At 49.6% G+C, this 20839-nt stretch overlaps 3 protein-coding genes across 3 annotated transcripts; all 3 read left to right on the forward strand.

Annotated features, from left to right (window-relative positions):
* The first annotated feature begins 423 nt into the window (after positions 1 to 423).
* On the forward strand, positions 424 to 3352 carry LOC117862041 (subtilisin-like protease SBT1.5). Its single transcript, XM_034745546.2, has one exon. It carries the CDS (start codon positions 563 to 565, stop codon positions 2996 to 2998), a length of 2436 nt encoding a protein of 811 aa, XP_034601437.1. The 5' UTR covers positions 424 to 562; the 3' UTR covers positions 2999 to 3352.
* Positions 3353 to 8607: 5255 nt separating this feature from the next.
* On the forward strand, positions 8608 to 11403 carry LOC117861894 (ethylene-responsive transcription factor RAP2-2). The gene is made up of 3 exons (XM_034745416.2): positions 8608 to 8830; positions 9497 to 10018; positions 11399 to 11403. Exons 1-3 carry the CDS (start codon positions 8608 to 8610, stop codon positions 11401 to 11403), a joined length of 750 nt encoding a protein of 249 aa, XP_034601307.2.
* An 8017-nt stretch (positions 11404 to 19420) lies between these two features.
* Positions 19421 to 20285, forward strand: LOC117860254 (auxin-responsive protein SAUR76). Its single transcript, XM_034743512.2, has one exon. The coding sequence runs from the start codon at positions 19595 to 19597 to the stop codon at positions 19979 to 19981; it is 387 nt and encodes a 128-aa protein (XP_034599403.2). The 5' UTR covers positions 19421 to 19594; the 3' UTR covers positions 19982 to 20285.
* The last annotated feature ends 554 nt before the right edge of the window (positions 20286 to 20839 follow it).

Genomic DNA, 20839 nt, shown 5'->3' on the forward strand with positions numbered 1-20839 from the left:
ATCCACTGCAAATAGTAGTAGCAGTTCTTCGAGCCATGGCATGCGTGCCGGTGAATCGCACCGGATTTAGAGGCTCCAAAATCTACCTTGGCCTGCCATTTCAAGCACGTCGTCCTCTCCTTCCCACCCGTGACCAGCAGCAAGTAGCAGTCGCAACCCACAAGCGTACGCACGCCGCCCCCAGCCACAGCCAGGCGCCCGCCCGCGCGCACGTACAAACAAGCCGTTGGATCCGGAGACCCAACACGCTGTGGCCCACGCCCGTGTCGGCCCATCCATCCTCCTCCACTCCTCCCACTCAGCGCCTCTCCCACCCCCAGACGACCCTCCAGTGCGGCCATATCCGCGGCCGCGCCGCGTCACCGCTCCCCCCGTCCCCGTCCCGTCCCTGCTCTGCTGCCTCCCCGTACCGCACCGCACGCCACCACCGCATCTGGCCTGCCACCTCCCCCTCCTCCTCCTCTTCTTTACCCGAGGTGGCAGCGAGGCGCCTCGCTTTCCGCTTTCCCCCGCTCCCTATCCACCCACTCCGCCGCCGCCCGATCCGGCAGCATTGCCCCAGATGGCGCTGCAGATGCGGCTCCACTGCTACTACCACCACTACCCCGTCCTGCTGCTGCTGCTGCTGGCTCTCGCGGCTGCGGCGGGCGGCGTCGCTGCGGACGACGCCGGCGGCAGGGGAGCGGAGCGGACCTACATTGTGCGGGTGGACGCCGACGCGAAGCCGTCGGTGTACCCGACTCACGCGCACTGGTACGAGGCGGCGGTGCTGTCGGCGGCGGTGGCGGGGGACGGCTCGGGGGAGTGGCCGGAGGGGGGCCCGCTGATCCACACCTACTCCGCCGCCTTCCACGGCTTCTCCGCGCGGATGTCCCCCGCCGCGGCCGCCGCGCTGGCCTCCGCCCCCGGGGTGGCGGCCGTGGTGCCCGAGCGCGTGCGCCGCCTCGCCACAACCCGCTCCCCGCGGTTCCTCGGGCTCCTGTCCTCCCCGCCCTCCGCGCTGCTGGCGGACTCCGACTTCGGGGCCGACCTCGTCATCGCCATCGTCGACACCGGCATCTCCCCCGCGCACCGCAGCTTCCACGACCGCGGCCTCGGCCCCGTCCCGCCCCGGTGGCGCGGGGTGTGCGCGTCGGGGCCCGGGTTCCCGCCGACCTCCTGCAACCGCAAGCTCGTCGGCGCGCGGTTCTTCTCCAAGGGGTACGAGGCCACCTCGGGGCGGATGAACGAGACGGCCGAGGTCAGATCCCCGCTCGACACCGACGGGCACGGGACGCACACCGCGTCCATCGCCGCGGGGAGGTACGTGTTCCCGGCGTCCACGCTCGGGTACGCGCGCGGGGTGGCTGCTGGAATGGCGCCCAAGGCGCGCCTCGCCGCGTACAAGGTGTGCTGGTCCGGCGGGTGCTTCGACTCCGACATCCTCGCGGCCTTCGACGCGGCTGTTGCGGACGGCGTCGATGTGGTCTCGCTCAGCGTCGGCGGCGTCGTCGTGCCGTACTACCTCGACGCCATTGCCATTGGGGCGTTCGGCGCCACCGAGGCCGGGATCGTCGTGTCGGCTTCGGCCGGGAACGGCGGCCCCGGCGGGCTCACGGTGACCAATGTGGCTCCCTGGATGGCCACCGTCGGGGCCGGGTCCATGGACCGCGCGTTCCCGGCCAACGTGCGGCTCGGCGACGGCCAGGTTCTCGACGGCGTGAGCGTGTACGGGGGCCCCGCGCTGGAGCCCAGCAAGATGTACGAGCTGGTGTACGCGGGGGCCAGCGGCGGGGCCTCGTCCGCGGCCGACGGCTACTCGGCGTCGATGTGCCTCGACGGGTCGCTGGACCCGGCTGCGGTGCGGGGCAAGATCGTGGTGTGCGACCGCGGCGTGAACTCGCGCGCCGCCAAGGGCGACGTGGTCCGCCGCGCGGGCGCCGTCGGGATGGTGCTGGCGAACGGGGCTTTCGACGGCGAGGGCCTCGTCGCCGACTGCCACGTCCTGCCGGCGACCGCCGTCGGCGCGGCCGCGGGCGACAAGCTCCGCAAGTACATCGCGTCGTCCACCAAGCAGAGGCCGGCCACGGGCACCATCGTGTTCGAAGGCACCCACCTCGGCGTGCACCCGGCGCCGGTGGTGGCCGCGTTCTCGGCGCGGGGCCCGAACCCGCAGTCCCCGGAGATTCTCAAGCCGGACCTGATAGCCCCCGGCCTGAACATCCTAGCCGCGTGGCCGAGCGGCGTCGGCCCGGCCGGCATTCCCTCAGACACCCGGCGCACCGAGTTCAACATCCTGTCGGGGACCTCCATGGCCTGCCCGCACGTCTCCGGCCTCGCGGCGCTGCTCAAGGCGGCGCACCCGACCTGGAGCCCGGCGGCGATCAAGTCGGCGCTGATGACCACCGCGTACGTGAGGGACAACAGCAACGGGACGATGGTGGACGAGTCGACGGGCGCGGTGGCCGGCGCGTTCGACTTCGGCGCCGGGCACGTGGACCCGATGCGCGCCATGGACCCGGGCCTCGTCTACGACATCTCCCCCATGGACTACGTCAGCTTCCTCTGCAACCTCAACTACACGGAGCAGAACATCCGGGCCATCACGCGGCGCCAGGCGGACTGCCGCGGCGCGCGGCGGGCCGGGCACGCGGGGAACCTCAACTACCCGTCCCTCTCCGCCACGTTCGTTGCCGCGGACGCCGGCACCGGGAGGGCGACGACGATGCGGACCCACTTCATCCGGAGGGCGACCAACGTCGGGGGTGGGCCGGCGGTGTACCGTGCGTCGGTCAGCGCCCCCGAGGGGTGCAACGTGACGGTGCAGCCCCGGCAGCTGGCGTTCCGGCGCGACGGGCAGCGGCTGAGCTTCACGGTGCGGGTGGAGGCCGCGGTGGCGCCCGGGGAGAGGATGGAGCCCGGGAGCTCGCAGGTGCGGAGCGGCGCGCTGACGTGGAGCGACGGCCGGCACGTCGTCCGCAGCCCGATCGTGGTGACGGTGCAGGCGCCATTGCAGTGACCGGGAGTGCGAGACCGATCGATCACGGCGGAGCAGGCGGGAGCTGGTGCTAGTGAAGCGAACACAGCCTCGGTGTTCTTGTAAGGTATCGCTCCGTGGACCATGAGTCCGTAAGGTATCAGTGGTGTTTTTATCGTTGCTGTTAGCTGTAGTATACTCCAGCATGGAAGAGCTGTATAATTAAGTAGTAGTATTAGCTACGTATGCTATACGGGAAGTCTGGAACTCTGCCTCAGAGTTCTCTACTTCTCTGGCCTTCTTCACCCTTTCTGCTCCTCTCACTATCGTCTTCCCCTCTTTCCTGAAGCATTGCAGTGGGTCAATGGGAAGGTTTTTTTCTCTCCTCTTTTTCAAGTGGTTTTGTGACTGATGCGCGTGCATCTACGATGACCGGTGACTGAATGGTCCTCACCTGAGCTCACATGGACGTGTGAAGTGCGATGCTGATGCGTTGCGAGTGAGATATGACTACATGAGTGGGGTGCATTGTGTACTTGCAGTGGGGATCCTGCTTTCATTTCGCTTCGTTCGCCCGCTTTTAAATTTCGCGAGTAGATGGAGGGAGAATGGCTGTGGCCTGGCCCCTGGGCGCGCGCTTTGTCAAAAGGCGATCGCCGTAAGCAAAGCAGCGTCCGTGACACACTACAGTGGTACTGGTTACTGAAGATACCGGCGACGAATATCGGACCTCGTGTGATTAAGGAAGAAGATGAAGAACATGCCGCCATTAACGACAGCTTTCAGAACAGACGCCCGTTCAGTTCTTATGGTATGGGCGGGGCCCAGGAGCAGGTTACAGGGCTGTTGATACCGCCTTTTCGTGCTGAGATCGGATGACCGACTGGTAGTAATTTCTCGTGCTACCACCGTCGTGCTACGAGTGGTGAAAAGTGTGTGTTTGTTGACCTGAACTGACGTGCGTTGACGACCGGGGCCTCTGCTTTGTGTGCTGCTGTGCTAAAACTTAATCATTCCCGGCGGCGGCGGGTGACGGGACGAAGCATCAAACTTGCCCCGGCCCCAACACATGCTCCGCTCCTGGAGTGACTGAGTGCCGGCACATGGCTTACTACAACTTGTACTGCATTTATAATAGATATCGCCTTTTAGTGCTAAGATCGAATTTTTTTTTTAAAAAAGTGCTAAGATCGGATGACAGCCGCTGCCGCTGCTGCTTCGAGGACGTGTCGTTGACGTGGTTTGACCTCCGTTGACGACCCAGGCCATCGCTTCGCTTGGGCATAGTCTCCGACACGGGCTGCGTGCGTGGCTGGAGCGAGTGACCGCGAGATTCAGAACGCTGTACGGAACCAGTGTCTCAACTTTTATAATGGCGCGAAGAGCAAGAGGTTTAGGCGCCGGGACCGACGCCGACTCGGCCGAGGAGGCCACCGATCTCTTCTGTTCTCGCTCGCTTTTTGGCGTCGCCTCGACCTCGAAGCCCGCTCGACGTGCCTCTGCGAGCGGCTCTGCGTGCGTGCCGGCCTGCCGGGCACGAGCCGCTTTGGTTCTTCTGTTGGGTTGGTTCCCGCGCGCGGGCGCGGCCGGCGGGGTGGGTGGGGGAAGGCCGGAAGGGGGAGATTCTGTCGCGGCGCGTCCGGCGGCGACTCCGAGACGGACCTGCCTGCCTCAGGCCTCCTCGAATCGTAGTAGCTGGTACCTAACTCTAAACATTATAAAAGATAGCTAGTTTTTAGCACGTAACTCGTAATCTTGAAACGTGTGTATCAGATATCTCTTGATCAAGAGATACCTCTTATCTCTCTCCTATTAAAATATGAGAAAATATTTTATGAGGCAGCTAAAAAGTAATCATTAGAGGAGGCCTCACCTAAACAGTCACTTACGCTCTGCTGGCTGTTGCAGCCGGAATATCTAGCGCAGCGCTCCTCCTATGTCTAGTGCTCCGTCGACGCGTAGTGCAGACGAGACGATTTGGTGTGCAAGTGCAGCCTCACAGACGAGGCGACCACCAATGTCATAGGTTCTCAAGGATCCGACTGTCTAAGAAAGGAGAAATTAAGTAGCCTCGGTTTGGAGGTAGAATTCAACGGTTCTGAGTTCTTTCTTAGGCCATTCCTAACCCTCCACCTCAGCTGATTTTTATATCATTAAATATGGTGCCATGTAGGCAAAAAAAAATTAAGCTGGCAAGAGAGTTAATGAGGAGAGTTGTAAAAATATGGAGAACAAGATCTCATGCAAGATATGATGTTGATACGATCTCCAACGAAGAATAAGAGAGGGGATAGAGGAGAGACAATTTATTACATCCCCACGTCAAGAAATTATGGGTTGGGGATGTAGTTTCTAGAGCTGATATCTTGATGATTTGGCAAGATTGATACACACCATGGGTTCGGACTGGCCTTAACAAACTGGAAATGCAAAAGGTAGTTTTTCGTCCGCGTTGGGAATGAAGTGATCGCAGGTTCAAGACGAAATTAAATATAGGGGTGTCATGAATGCGGATCTGTCGCTTGAAGGCATCTGCGTGCGATCCGTCATGATCCCCTTATCGGCGCAGGCAGTTTAAGGGCATGAACATAGATAAACATATCTAGCTATCAAGAAGGGTCAACATACTAGATCTAATCACCATGATTATATAAAGCATGATATATAGTCTAATCACGAATTAGACTGAGCAACAAGCATATTCATATTATAAGTAGAAAGCATAAAAGGAGGTAATGAGTTGCTAGATGACAAGAAAAATATTGCTCACATAATAGATGTATTTAGATCATCACCTCCGAGTATACACCATTGATGATCACAACTAGCTCCTGAACTCCACCATGGCACAACCGCGCAGGGAGGCCATGACAGCTAGGGTTTGACCTAAGCCATCTCCTAGACAACTCTGAAGTCTTGAAGCGGCCATCAGCTCCCTCTGGTGAATGCCCTAGGTTTCGTCAAGTTCTGATGGATGGACTCCATGTGCCGATGAAAATTGGATATATTTATAGTCCACATGTGCTGTGGAGCGAAGGGCACATCGATCAGGGCCAGAAATGAGCTAGGTCGATCGCCTGGGCCCGCTGGGCCAATCAGCCTAGGCGATTTCACCACCTTCCCGGCCTCAAACGCCAAAACTTTCTACACGAAAGTTGTAGATCTTTTCAAACCATGCAATTTAGATACCAAATTCGCTACAATCAGGGTCCAGAAAAGGGAGATATGCCTTGTGCAAGATCTGCTGCTTCTACGGGCCTTCTGACCTTCCAATCTTGAGTTTCCCTTAGCTTGACCACGGGATTGGCTTGCCAAATCACCACATACTTCGACTCTAAATCATCTGTAATGATGGTTCATCAAATATGGATGCATTTGGATGATGAATTGGTTCGGGCCGATCAGCCCATGGGTCCTGGGCCAATCAGCCTACCCTCTTGTGGTCTCCGTTGGTCCTCATTTTTCTCGTGTAGACTTCTTGTGTTGTCCAAAGTCCAGGTCCAAATCCAACTTATAAAAAAACCCTTCATTTATATCGTATTTCAATATGATCCAAAACATAAGACATATGCGAATATGGGGTTATTTCAGGTGCCAAAGTGGTGGGTTAGTACAAGAATATGCACGAAAATACTATTCAAAGGCACTAAAAATGTGTCAATAATGAGCGTCAACAGGAACAACAAGAAAGAAGGGGTCCCTCAACCCTAGTGGTCGGGGCTCCTGTTGGGAGTGGTCAGCGCTCTTTCACGATTGGTGGAGGTGGGCACTCCTCCGCCCTGCTTTACGTCCTCTCCCGGCCTCTGTTGGCATGAGCGTCATCATCCCGTGCTACGCGGTAGGGCAGGTCATATGCGGTGTGTGTGGGGGGGGGAAGAGGTCCTGCGCATTGTGGTGGGTACTGTGCCGACTGTGGCGGTTATCCCATCCGTCAACTCCCAGGCAAGACGTGCGACATGCGCCCCCACGCGGTACGGGGGGTTGGCGGTTGGCCGCCTAGCCCATGGCGGTCCCTGCGGGGTTGGGTGGCACCTCCCGACCTTCCACCAAGAGGTCAGAGTGCCACCATGGTGTTGCGCTAGGTTCGGGGCTCCATGGTGGGACCTACCTTTCGTGCGCGGGCTAGCATCATGGTGGGCACATTCGTACCACCCAGTCCATGATGGGATGCGGCAGTGGGCAGACGTCATAGTGCCATGCCCCTGGTGTGGTGAAAGGGCCATGATGGCCCCCTCTCCCTAAGGTCGTGTAGGGGTGGTCCTATGGGTGAAGTCACTCTAGTCGATCCGTTGGTCTGACGTGGGCGCGCCTGTCCCTCTGAGCTGTGATGGACGCGACGGGATGTGCACGTCCCATCAGTGTGGCGCGCATTAAATGCGCCATCCTACACTGGCTTCCGCCCGTTCCTGTTGTCGCACGGCCCCCGAGGTGCCCCATGACACGAGGAGAGGCTTTCCACTGCTGCTCACGCGGGGAGGCCGGACGAACGCCACGTGCCCCCTCCGGCACAACACAAGAGACATAACAGGGGCACCCTAAATGTTATATGTAACCAAGATATCATTGTCCCTTCAAAGCACATGCTAGTCATAGTGATCATGATGTCATTAATCATCAAAATTAAATTAGGGTACATCATATTTCATTTTGCCCCTTTTTGGTGATTTATAAATTATAACAACACAAACTCAAATGTATAGAAATGAGAGTTGAAGCAACACCTTGTTAGGTATGCATATATAAGCAATATGAAGCAATAACACAAAACTAAAGTGCATATACGTGCCGAACAAATAACCACCGATTTATATTATAATGGATATAAGTGAATCATCTACAAGCAGAAACGTAACACCATGGCATAGAGATACATATGAAAGGACAAGCATCCATGGTGTGCAAACGTATGCCACGATCAAGTATCCATGGTGTACTAACATATGCCATGATCACATACCAACATGATACTGCCCATGAAAGGTTATAGAGAGGTTTAGGAAACACCAACAAAATAATAACACTGAGATAATTCTCAACTTTTATGAATTTAACCTCCTTCCTTTATTTCTAATCTTGTGATGTGTGACGCTTCATGTGAACCTTTTAGTCTGTAAAGTATCATGCTTTCAGTGTTAAATTTGTTGAAACTTGCTTGCTCTATCTTGAAACGTCACAAAATCTGAAACGCCACATCTATATATCAGTAGATAACAAACCCTCATGCATACTTCCTTCCTAAGATAGAAAGAAATGAAGATATACTAAAAAACTAAAGTGAATACAGTAGGAAAGATGGTATACTAAAGCAAAGCATGGACGCAATCAACTCTTCAAAGTATCATCGTGCTGCATGCATGTCCTGCTTTTCTCAATACAGAACATCGTGCAAGAAATACATTCCTTCACATGATTTATACCCCCCAAAATCACATGTTTCTTAGGCCTTATGGCATATTCCATTGTATCTTGCCAAAACAATCCGGTAGGGTCTATAAATATAATGCCACTACTTCTTCCTCCACAGAAAACGCATTCCTCTGTAGAATTCCAGGCTGTCAAATCAAGTTCAAACAATGTGTAACGGCTTTGTCATTTCTGATTTAAATATCAGACCACCGACGGCCACAATCACAACCAAGCCGATTGCAGAGATGGCTCAAGAGAGAATTCAAGGAAAGAAGATTGAGAACTGTGGTAAATATCGAGCAAAGAGGGTGTGGAAGATAGATGAGGATGAGGAAGACTATGAAGCTGATTTTCAAGTATTTTTAAAGGAAAGCAATGAAGAGGATAAGAAGCACCACAAGTTTATAGCACTTATGGATGTCTCAGGGTCAAGAAAAGAGAAAGTTGGACTCGATTTTCTAAAGAAAGGTAAGGATTTACTAACAAAACCATATATTTCTATGCATCACTAGCATATGCATTCAAATTCGTGAATAAGTGTGAATTTTTCTCCCATAGATTATTTTCATGTAAAGAAGTGAATTCTATTTTCGGGGGAAATTTCTAGGATTGCTGCTGATGATTGCTATAGATGCTGTTCGATTCGACCAGTTGGTGGTCAGATACTTGCACTTAGTTTTTTTTCTCACGTCTTTGCTTGTTGACTAACAATTCAGGGGGCGGGACAGGGTAAGCTCTTCGGTTGTTTTCAGTTATAATTTGGCACATGAGATTTGATATAACTATACCACTAATTGGATCAATAGTGACATATATAGTTAATATTTTCTTCTTAATTAGAATATCTCAACTCAGGTGGCTTATTTATTTTTAATTTTACATTTCACATGAACGAAGCTCATTCTGATTTTTCGTTTGTTCTTGATATTGTAAATGTCTATGAAGGTAAATTTGATGGCATTCTAATGTATATTTATTATTGCAAAGAACTAATAAAGTCTCCTTATGTAGTTGGTGTCACAGTTAGCACTTATGAATAATTGATATTCCTCTGCATTTAGTAATTACATGTATTCTCGAAGCTCTCTTTCCATATAGATGAAGTTAATGTAGTACTAACACTTTAAATTTCAGATGCCATCATCCACAAACCACTTCCTACAGATAAAAGACCTGTTGTAAGGACAAAGCACAAGCGCAAGAACCCATATAGGGGCATCCGCCGCCGACCTTGGGGCAAATGGGCCGCTGAAATCCGTGATCCTAGAAAGGGTGCTCGTGTTTGGCTAGGCACGTATAAAACACCAGAAGAAGCTGCAAGAGCGTACGATGTTGAGGCCCGCAAGATTAGAGGCAACAAGGCAAAGGTGAATTTCCCTGATGAGGCGCCACCAAACATGATGAGTAATACAACAAAACCAACTGTTATTGCAATGCCAACAATACCTTTTCTAGCAGAGAAGTTTAGCACCAATTCCCTAGTAAGCCATTCAAAAAACTCAAATGAAGATCTATTCTCTGTGGTGAACTTCAATGGAAAGAATGCTCGCTCAATTCCTACTGACGGATTCGAGTTACCCTCTATGAAGATACCTCATGCATCTTATGAAATCCCAAGGATGGGTGGGTGTGCAAGTCAAAATAGATTTTCAATTGGTTCTTCAAGCAACGGATTGGCGAGATTCGATGGAAACAATGCTAGATCAATTAGTACTGAGGGTTTTGGGTTGCTCCCTACAAAAATGTCTCGTGACCCTTTTGAGACCCTAAGGATGGGCCAGTATCCAAGTCAAAATAATTTTTCAGTTGGTTCTTCAAGCAACGGATTGGTGAACCTTAGTGGCAACAGTGCTAGCTCAATTTGTACTGAGGGTTTCGGTTTACTCTCTATGCAAATGCCTCATGCCCCTTTTGAGACTCCATGCAATGGTCAATGTCCAAGTCCAAACAGATTTTCAATTGGTTCTTCAAGCAACAGATTGGTGAACCTTAGTGGCAACAATGCTAGCTCAATTAATAATGAGGGTGTTGGGTTACTCTCTGTGCAAATGCCTTGTACCGCTTCTGATACCCCAAGGATGGGCCAGTGTCCAAGTCAAAACTTTTTTTCAGTTGGTAATTCAAGCAACGGATTGGTGAACCATAGTGGAAACAATGCAAACTCAGTTCCTACTGAGGGCTTTGGTTTACTCTCGATGCAAATGCTTCATGCCCCTTTCGAGAACCCAAGAATGGGACAATGGCCAAGTCGAAACATACATTCGGTTGGTTCTTCAAGCAACGGTTTGTGCAATGAGGCTAACAGGAACATGAATGCATCCTCTTGCTTACCGCATGCTAGCTTGCCAACGTTAAGTCAACCTACATTTCCCGGTCCATCAACGATGATAGAAAGCAACACTGGCACAATTGTTCCTACTTTGAGCAATGCCACACCCAATGTTCTCTTTGGCGCGGCTAGTGATGATGCAGGGACAAAAATCGATCAGCAGCCTATCCCCCAAGTGATGGAAAATGAATACATTCCTTCCATTTTAAATGGTGATGTTAGTGAGGATGTAGCTGCTGAGATTAGTATGTGGAAATTCTATGACCGGCTGCCAGCTACCTGATGGCTTGTGCTTTATGGATAACAACAAAGTGGTAATGAACCCATTAATCACTATCATCATCGATAATTCTACAAATTTTGTATCATTACTTGTTTTTTTACCTTGGCTCTTTTGTTATGAACTAACTATGTGCATCCTCAGAAATGTTGGAGGTTTGATGCGTAGATGACGAGGATGGAGCTGTCACAAAATAAAGGCTTATTTGTGGTACATTCTATTGCCAAATAAGCACAATTGTTTTTTCCTACCTTTTATTATTTTGGACCAATTTGTTTTTTCTAAAAAAAATCTATGCTTGCAAGACTTTAGTACCGCTTCTGGAACATAAATGTTTTTATTGTATTGTAATGGTATATGTTTTTGAAGCTTTATCTATGCCATAATCTTATAAGTTTTGAATGTGTTGGTGTCTGTATGGAATCAGGTTGAGTCCCACAGAAGAATGTGGTTTTCTTTATACCATTCTTGTTTATTTGTCTACATCTTCTGTCATACTCCCTCCGTTTCAAATTGTAGGTCGTTTTAGTTCTTTTAGTTCATAGATGTTATTATGCATCTAGTGTTGGGAACGGAGGGATTACTTCGCATTGTTTTCAGAATTTTCGTTGCTCAACAGTATTCATAGGTACAAATGTACAGTGACCTGTGGAAGAATTTTTTTTGTTTCGTGGAAAAAAAAACTAAGCTCGTGGGTGGGTTAGTTGTTCCGTGCCATAGTTAATGGTTGGGCCGTGTGCGGTCGAGGAACGGTGAGCTTTGGGTTTCTCGGCCTGGGCTTTGTAGCTTTTGGGCCGGAAACTCATAATGGGCCTCTGGAGGCCGGGTAAGGCCTGATCGGCCTTGTGTGTCGATTGTTGCTGTAGTCTTTTTTTTTTTGAAAGGTAAAAATCAACTTCTCAATAATTTTCAGATGAGATAGACGAAGACTAGGGAATCACTAGGGACACGTACCAGACAGGATAAAGCTCTAGCTTGGTGAACTGTCCAGGTCCAGCTAGCGTGCGCGACCGCACGCTGTTTTGCTCGCTCCAAACTGAGGGCTGCACAAGGGGGCAAGCGGCAAGCCAAGCAAGCGTCGTGTACTGTCACGCCTGGAATAAGGGGGCAGCTCCTACCCGTCCTACGCACGAGGCTAGCCGTGCACGCTCGCTCTAGTAGCACGTGGTACGTGTACGTCACGCCTCACGCGCGTTGCGCCGGCCGGCAGCGCACACATGCACTGGGCCGTGTGTTCATTCGCTGTGATTCGGCTGGATCGTCTCTAGATACGGTGGATGGATGGGACGGGGACAAGACGTCCGCCAGGCCCGGCCGGCAAGTGAGTTGCGGCACGCTGATGCGGAGAACGTGAAACCACGCGCGTGCAGTCGGCGGGGGATCCAAAAATTTAAGTTTCTTCTTTGTTGGAGGGACTAATAATTATTCTTCAAATTTTGGCTAAATCTTAAAATTTTTACTGTAAAGTTGCATGCAGTAGTAAAAAGTCGTGTGTGGTTGCGTAGCCGACGACGAGATAAACATTGATATATGGTGAGCAAGGAACTCTGCAGTTCATCGGCTCCGTAGCGATTGCGGATTCATGGATGAAATATTAGCAGTGACTGTCCATTGTTAATGAACTACAGGAGCAATAAAAGCAGTGTTGTCGGCTTACAAAATCACTATCGGCGATATATCAAACTAATATTCCAAATCCTTCTATGTGAATAGAATTATCACAAAGCAACTATTGACTAGTGAAAGCAGTTAGGACAAGCAGCTGCGGAGACGAGACAAGATTGGGTGCTACGAGCGAGGTTTGACGCCGGGCGCTCGAGTGAAGGGTGCGATCAGCGATCTCGACACCGCTGCGCGCAATCAGGCACAGCACCTAGTCATGTGGCCGGAGCCCAGTATGGCCTCCACTAGGCTCCGCCGCTGCACACTAGCAAGCTCTGACATGGCGCTGCACCTCGGATCGTGTCATTTCCAAGCTGTCCGAGGTGCTTGAAATACGACCTTTCTCTGCCACAGTTCAAAGCACAGTACGCATGATAAACACTGGCATGTATAGTTTAAAGAACTGCACGGCATGGTAAATATTGATGTAGTTCAAATCACAGCACCAATATGATCCCAACATGGCACGACATGACGCCATGTCATCTTGATGAGTTAGTTGAAGCTTGAAGGTAGAGGCGAATCTCTGTCTTCTAGTCTCCTTAGCCTCTTATGTCTATTTCTTCTATCCTTACCGCAAATTTTTTTTGATACAATAATAGAAAAAATTGGCTGGTGACCTAATAAATCTCATTTCAATGACATTGTATCAGAGAGCCACATCGTGCTTGAGAGTCATGTTTGGGTCTTTGGACCTAACTAGACACTGCACGGCCCATGTGTCACCTCATAGCGAGCTCGCTAGCCAGAACACTGCATGCTAGTAATGGCAGCAGGCCAGCGAATTGAATACGCGTTGACAATAGGATCGATCGGTGGGCGCGCACGGCAGGAACAAGACAACGGTGTCAGAACTAGCAGCTGCCGGCCGGGTCATGGCCATTGGCCGCGCCCGCCACACTTGCGCCCCGTCTGCATGCGCGCCACCGGGATCGGCCAGCGTGCGTGCGAGCGTGGGCTGGACGGGCTCCTCCGGCAACGACGCGCGGCGTATCGGCGTGTACAGAGTCGAGCTCATGTTTAGTTACCTCCAAAATCCTAACTTTGATACTATGTAAAAAGAAGATTCCCCATCACATCAAACTTACGGTACATGCATGAAGTATTAAATGTAGACGAAATCAAAAACTAATTGCACAGTTTTGTTATACTTTGCGAGACGAATCTTTTAAACCTAATTAGTCAATGTTTGAACAATAATTTACAAATATAAATGAAATGCTACAGTTGTGTATTTATGGTAAAATTCCAACTTTGACACTCCCAAATTGGAAATTTAAACAAGGGCTAGATTTGGCCTACCGCTGCTGCGCGCCCGACCACGCCCTGCTCATCGACCACCCACGGAACGTCCATGCATGCAAGTTGGTGTTCCCGGTCAGTGACGTAGCCAGGAATTTACACCTTGGTATTCATTGTAAAAACAAATGTAGCCATAATAATAACCAAAGAGAGCAGTGTTGAACATAAATCAATTCAGTTGGAGGTGGGCTCAATTCAGCAGTTGGGCCGGAGAGTGCCCAGTTGGGCTCAGGGACACGGCCCTCAGCTGGATTGGTGGTGGAGGGATGTGCTAATACATGTATATACTATGTATAGTTGATGTTTTTACAAAAATCTTTGGCATTCACATGGATACAGGGCCTGCTCCCAAAATCTTAACTTTGGCACTATGCAAAAAGAAGATTTCCCATCACCTCAAACTTGCGGTATATGCATGGAGTACTAAATGTAGACGAAATCAAAAACTAATTGCACAGTTTTATTGTACTTTGCGAGACGAATCTTTTGAGCCTAATTAGTCAATGTTTGGACAATAATTCACAAATACAAACGAAATGCTACAGTTACGTATTTATGACAAAATGCAAACTTTATCACTCCCAATTCGAAAACTAAACAAGACCACACATGCAACGCCATTGTTCACGGTCCCATCAGAGTGTCAGATCGTATGCCCTGAGCAGACCGTCAGCGTCTGATCGAGAATCAACTTGCCAGCAGCTGCAAATTAAGCACCGTAAGCTGCACGATCCTGTCAGTCAGAGGCTCCTGCCGCATTTGCTACATCGATACACACCTCCCCACATTAGTACTACGGAGAGCAGTACTACACGTGATCTCTTTCCGTTATTAAGCTATTGCGCATTTACAGCTCCCGTGGTAGCCACCTGGTAAAACGTTTCCTTCGTTTTTAAATGTAGGTAATGGCGCTGGGGAGGGGGCACCGTCCCCCCAAAATGCAGCATTTTTTTCGGTAAATACTACCACTTAATGCTATATAGTATAAAGAAGATCCAACCAATCTACAATTTAGAAATTATTACATGGTGAATGGAATAATCTCCTAGACTTTATACTAGTGTCAAAAATATTTAGTTTACGTTCTTTTACCATAATATCTTTATAGTACCTATACTAGTCATATATACTACAGGTAAAGTTTTCATCGAGCAACGGATATTTTTATAGTTCTTTTCATGCACCATAAAAGAACTCCACAAATTTTCATTAAAAAAATCAAAATATGACAATACTATGAAAGCTTGATTGTTATTGGATCTCTAACAAATTCAAATTTGAGTATATGTTCCACATCTGAATATAAGTACGATGTTGAGTTTATTTGAAAGCGTCACAGTATGTTCGCTCAAAAAGAAATGCATGTTTAGTATGTTTTAAGAAAGCACCAATCAAGATCGTACGCTTAGGACCTTTGAAAACTGCGTGCCATTACAAAATAAGACGCACGTTGTTGTCACGCCAGGGTTTTGCTCGGCACTTCACTTTAGACCAGGCCTTGCTCATCCTCTCTGCCGTCTAGCTCCCACCTCTGCCGCTGCAACCGTGCACGACACGCGGCCATGCTTAGTTTCAAAGCGATGGAGAGAGCAGAGCTCTAATTAAACGGCATGGAGCACGACAAGGGCGTGCAGACGTGCAGTGAGGTCTCCGCTGCTGCTTGATTCGTCGTTGGTCGGTTCCTCCTACAGCCTAGCAGCCCTGAGCCCCTGACCATTTTCTAATCACCGATGGGCTATGGATGAGATTTGAAACGACAGAAATGTGTCCTACATTTTCTATACAATATATTTAGTACAGTATCATTATAATCTCTTATTTTTTTAAAAAACAAATAAAATTGAGGTGTGGTTGGGGCATTAGTTTGGTGCCCGATCGACACCCTCCCCCATGATTGCAACGTCGATGCTTTTCTTTCATAATCCAAGTCCCTGCAGCTAGTTGACAAACACGAGCAGATACTTAACATTTGACGAAGCCAATTGTCTCTCTCTTTTTTCTTCCGAACACAAATCAAGCCAATTGTCTTTAACCACTCAGTCTTGGATTAGTGTGTGCTAGGCGTCATGCTACCATGGTCCATGGAACGAATTTGAGCTCGAGCTACCATAAAATTTTGAGATGGAGGTTAGAGAAGAATCTAAAAGGGCACTGTTGGATGCCTCTGCAAAGCATATACAAGAATGGATAATGGCCCACAAACCAGTAAGAGGCAGATGGAGTGCTAGCTGCCTTTTAGCTTTGTTGCTTCCTTTGGCCAGTTGCAATCTTGTGGCCAGCGCCCTTGATTCCTGCAAGGCTAAGGGCCGGGGACACCAAATGATTAGCAGTTGTTGCTCCGATTAAAATTGCTGAACCGATGCCTGCGTGCATTCGAGGGATAAGGTACTGTGTGGCATGCACAACACAGTACACACCTATGGATTGTATTGGTGTCTCGCGCTTCCGGGTGCAAGAAAAGGGGTGGTTGGTCTTGGCCCCCTCTGAAAGAATATGAAATCTATTTGGACTTTGGAGTTTAGAGCTTATTTAAATTCGAGTTGAGAGGTTGGAGAGCCAACTACCACACCATGCTTTCTGGTCTAGTGACAGATGGATGCAAAAGCGAAGCACCATCCATCAGCAACTAATACTAAATTGTGTGTTCAAATGTACTAATAATATTAGTGTTCAGCAGTAGTACAATTCGAACCCAAAAATCAATCAGGAGATTGACACGACGTCGACGTGCAACACGCAATCTAAGCACCTTAATTGGTGCAAATTCGGACGCAGGCTGACTAACAAGTTGGACTGATGAACGCTTTGTTCATGCTCGTAAATTTCATAGAAGGGGACTTCCTCTTAAAAACACATACAGATTTTAGGTCGATCAACACTGTGATTTCAGGTCGTAGAGGCCGGAAACTATTCCATTTTCTAAAAGAAAACACTGTGATAACAGGGCACTGTAGAAAACTTTCGGTGGCATGTTTCGGCATGCAGGAACAGTGAGTCTTAATCAGTAGCTTCCTGAAAAACATTTTCTAAATTCACATTTCAGTTGGACAGAGCATATCTCGGGTCAAATAAAACATGTATAGTTTCATTTCCATTAGCATGATGTCGAAACATGTACATTCTTTGGGTACAATCATTTTTGGCACATTGAAAGATTTTTTGAAGATAGTTTCTTGTTTAGTTCCTTGTCAGTGAATATCTTTTTTACTCATGTCAAGCTTTTCTTCACGCACAAAAATAATTTTATAGAGTGTTTGTGGCATAATCTATTTGTTAAGTTGTCAAATGCATTGTAATAAATACAACAATAAGGAAAAAACATCGTAAAAACTAGGAAGCCACGTAATCCCAAGTTTCCAACAGTTTTGTTTTACACCGTATAAGCTCAGATAGTGTTTGGTTCAGCAAAATATAACATAACCTATTTACGCTGTTAATTGATTACGTTAGATCTTGTTTGTTTCACCGCCGGCTGTAAACGAGTTCCACGTAATCAGATACCGGGCAATAGAAATCTGATGCCCCCTCCTCCTCCCCCGTCCGTAATGAGATACCGATTCTCTTTTCCATGAAAAGTGTGCTCCGTGGATGATGTCTTAATCGATACCGTTACATCCTGTAGAACCAAACAAAGCAGTTTGCCAATAGCAGTGTACTAATCCACTTCCCATACCGTTTGCGTCACCAGTTGGTCTCAGACTGAAAACAGAGAATCCAATCGCTTGCACCTAGATAAAATCTTTCCCGTGTAAACTATTCGTGGGTGCTACCAGCCTACTACCTAGCTATATTTAAATTGCTATACATAATAATGAAAAATCATTAGACTGCCGCATCCGCGGCCGCCGATCGAACTCACCCATTGCCAAAGAGGAGAAATTAATCTCCGAGCGATACCCACGATCCTCCGACACCAATCTACAGTAGCTACAGAACAAGGCGGAGCGCATCCGGATCAAATCCTTCAGCGCCGGCGGATCAAGCAGAATATCATTGCCGAAGCATGTAAACCTAACCCATTAGATTACTCCATACCAATGCGGTTAAGCGTCGGCGTATCTCGCCGAAATCTGAATTAACAAGAGCAGGGGGAATGAATTAGACGGCGACGGAGATGCTCGCCCAACCCCACTGCACATGTCTGTCACTGTCTATCAGTAACCTAAATTTGTTTCTTTGACCAATCGTCGCAAATGAACTGGATTTCTCTCGCATTATCTTTCTACTTCTAGTGACCTAGGTGCTCTGTTCTTGCGTGGTTGGTACGTGCTGCTGTTATGGGATGGAGGACTAAAGATGATCGATGTGCTATAAGCATGTAAATAATGTGTAAATCATGTTTACATCATTTGATATGGTGTGGACGTTTGGTGTCCTTTGTTTTGTTTGCCTCACTGACAGCCGCCAATACTTCAATGGGTGGATGGTGCTGTGCTGCATTGCTTCGGAACTAAAATTCTAAAGGCAAAAGGAAGACATATCCTGAATCGGCTTCTGAAATTTTACTTTGGCTTCCAAAATCCAAACAAACTCCGAAAGGATACCGGTAAACAACACCAGCACCCCAAATTTCGTCTTCTAGCTAGCTTTGCCTGCCCAGTCAATTTTTGGCCAGTTGGGGCAGACAGATTCCAGTAACGAGTACTAGTGGTCCATCTGACCCCTGGCGTTTTCTAGTACCAGTAGTACCACTCTCGGATACAGCTTGCACACAGAGCGTAGCTGCACGCCCCCAGTCGCTCTACGGATCTGCAGGGTTAGCAGCTGGTTCTTGCATGCAAACGGCAATTGGCAGCGGACCACTGATGCAGAGCAGGCCAAAGAGACATTCGGTGCCGCAGCTGGAGACAGGACCGCAATTTAAGCACACAGTTTTGAGCTTCACCCGTTGCTACCATTCTACCAGGTTGTTAAGCAACAAAATATACAGCAGTGCAGAGGCTTTCACTGTACCAGTGTCACGAAGGGTCGGTCCACGCTGCTCACTCCTTTCAAAAATTTTATTATTATGTATCTAAATATAATCTTATAGTTAGATGTATAGAAAAAAATTTGTATTTAGAAAATTCAAAACGACGTTTTGGAATGTAGGGAGTAATTTTTTTCCCTAGAAAAATATATAATGTTCGCACTCAGACGGCACACGGTAAACCTGCTCTTGTCCTTCGGTCACAAATTTTGGCTGGTTGCGCGGCAGCAGAAGGATCCAGCGGACCACTCACTCATTTCCTCTCCGCTCCCCGGCGCCGCGGCCCACCGGATGCACGCACGCAGCCCGCAAGGCATGGTACAGGCAGCCCGGCTGGCCGGCAGCCGGCTGCTCCGGAGAAAACGCGGCGGGCAGTCGGGCACGGCCAGTTGCCTTACCGCTGCTGCTCTGGTGACGGCTAAGCGTTAGCGGCTGCCTCTCGACCTCGCCGACATGCGGTCCCCACGTCCCCCTCTTCGACGACTCCTCCCGATTATATATAACCCACCGCGGGCCGTCGCCTCCCCAGCATTCTCTTCTTCTCCCAATCATCACCATCTTCCTTGCATTCTTCCTCAACTCTCTCTCTCTCCCTCCCTCCCTGTTCTTGAACCGCGCGTGCCGCGTGCGTCTGGTGTCCGCGTCGGCCGCCGGGTCCCGTCATCGGAGGAAGGAGTCGAAGGCAAAACAATGGCGAAGGGCGGGTTGGGCAAGCTGCGGTGCATGATCAGGAGGTGGCACTCCTCCAGCCGCATCGCCCGCGCGCCGTCGCCGCCCGGCGAGAACGGCGTGGACGCGCGCGGCGCGTCGTTCCACGGCGCGGACGAGGTGCCCAAGGGCCTGCACCCGGTCTACGTCGGCAAGTCGCGCCGCCGGTACCTCATCGCCGAGGAGCTCGTCGGCCACCCGCTGTTCCAGACCCTCGTCGACCGCACCGGCGGCGGCGGCGCCGCTGAGGCGGGCTGCACCGTCGTCGGCTGCGAGGTCGTGCTCTTCGAGCACATGCTCTGGATGCTGGAGAACGCCGACCCGCCGCCGGAGTCCCTCGACGAGCTCGTCGAGTACTACGCGTGCTGAGACAGAGCATCCACCGCGCCCGGCCCCGGCCGCCGGAGCTGGAAGCTTGTCGAATCTCGATGCCGCGGCGGTAAATCGCTCTGCAATTCCTGTGTCTTGAGTAGGATTAGAGTAGGAGAAACCATTGTTAATCGCCGCCGCGTCGGTAAATCTTTCGGCTCCGTTGATTGAATTCGATTGCCTCTAGTTGCTACAATTTTTAATGCTATCCTCCTAATAAGACCTCTTGGAGTCTGGACAAATGCGTCCATGTACATTGCAATGCTGAAAAGAGAAAAAAAAAACATCTCCCATTTCAACTCTTCGATATGATGTGCATCAGCGTTCTTTATTTCAACTGGCGCTCTTGTGTTTGGCCTCTGGTGCAATATAAGAATTTCTTTGTAAAGAATGTATACCGATTTCGACTAAAGTGGCTCGGGACGACGTGGAAGAAAATCAATCATCTGAGTATTTGACTATAAAAACAAAGAGCTGTATGTGCATGGCTTCATCCATTACGCATGTTGCGGCCAAACAATCTATGGTGAAGTGTCAGAGGTCATGAGTTTTGTTCAAGATTTTGTATCAACTCAATATAGTGTCCTACAATTAAATAAAGCTTCCTTATTGGAAAAAAATGAAAAATGTACAAGAAAACTAAACACAGTCACACGGACTTGAATCATGTATAAGTCTGTGTGAGAACGGCTGCACGGGCTTGAACAGATCATAGAGCAATTCATGATGTGTTCTGTGTTTTATGAAGGATAATCCGAGAACACCTAATCCAACTTGGGCCCACCGCCAACATATTATCATAAGATGTAGCACGGAACGTATAATGCTGACTATATGACGTAGTGTTGATCTGATATT

The sequence above is a fragment of the Setaria viridis genome, chromosome 6 (assembly GCF_005286985.2).
Source record: "Setaria viridis chromosome 6, Setaria_viridis_v4.0, whole genome shotgun sequence".
Taxonomy (NCBI): domain Eukaryota; kingdom Viridiplantae; phylum Streptophyta; class Magnoliopsida; order Poales; family Poaceae; genus Setaria; species Setaria viridis.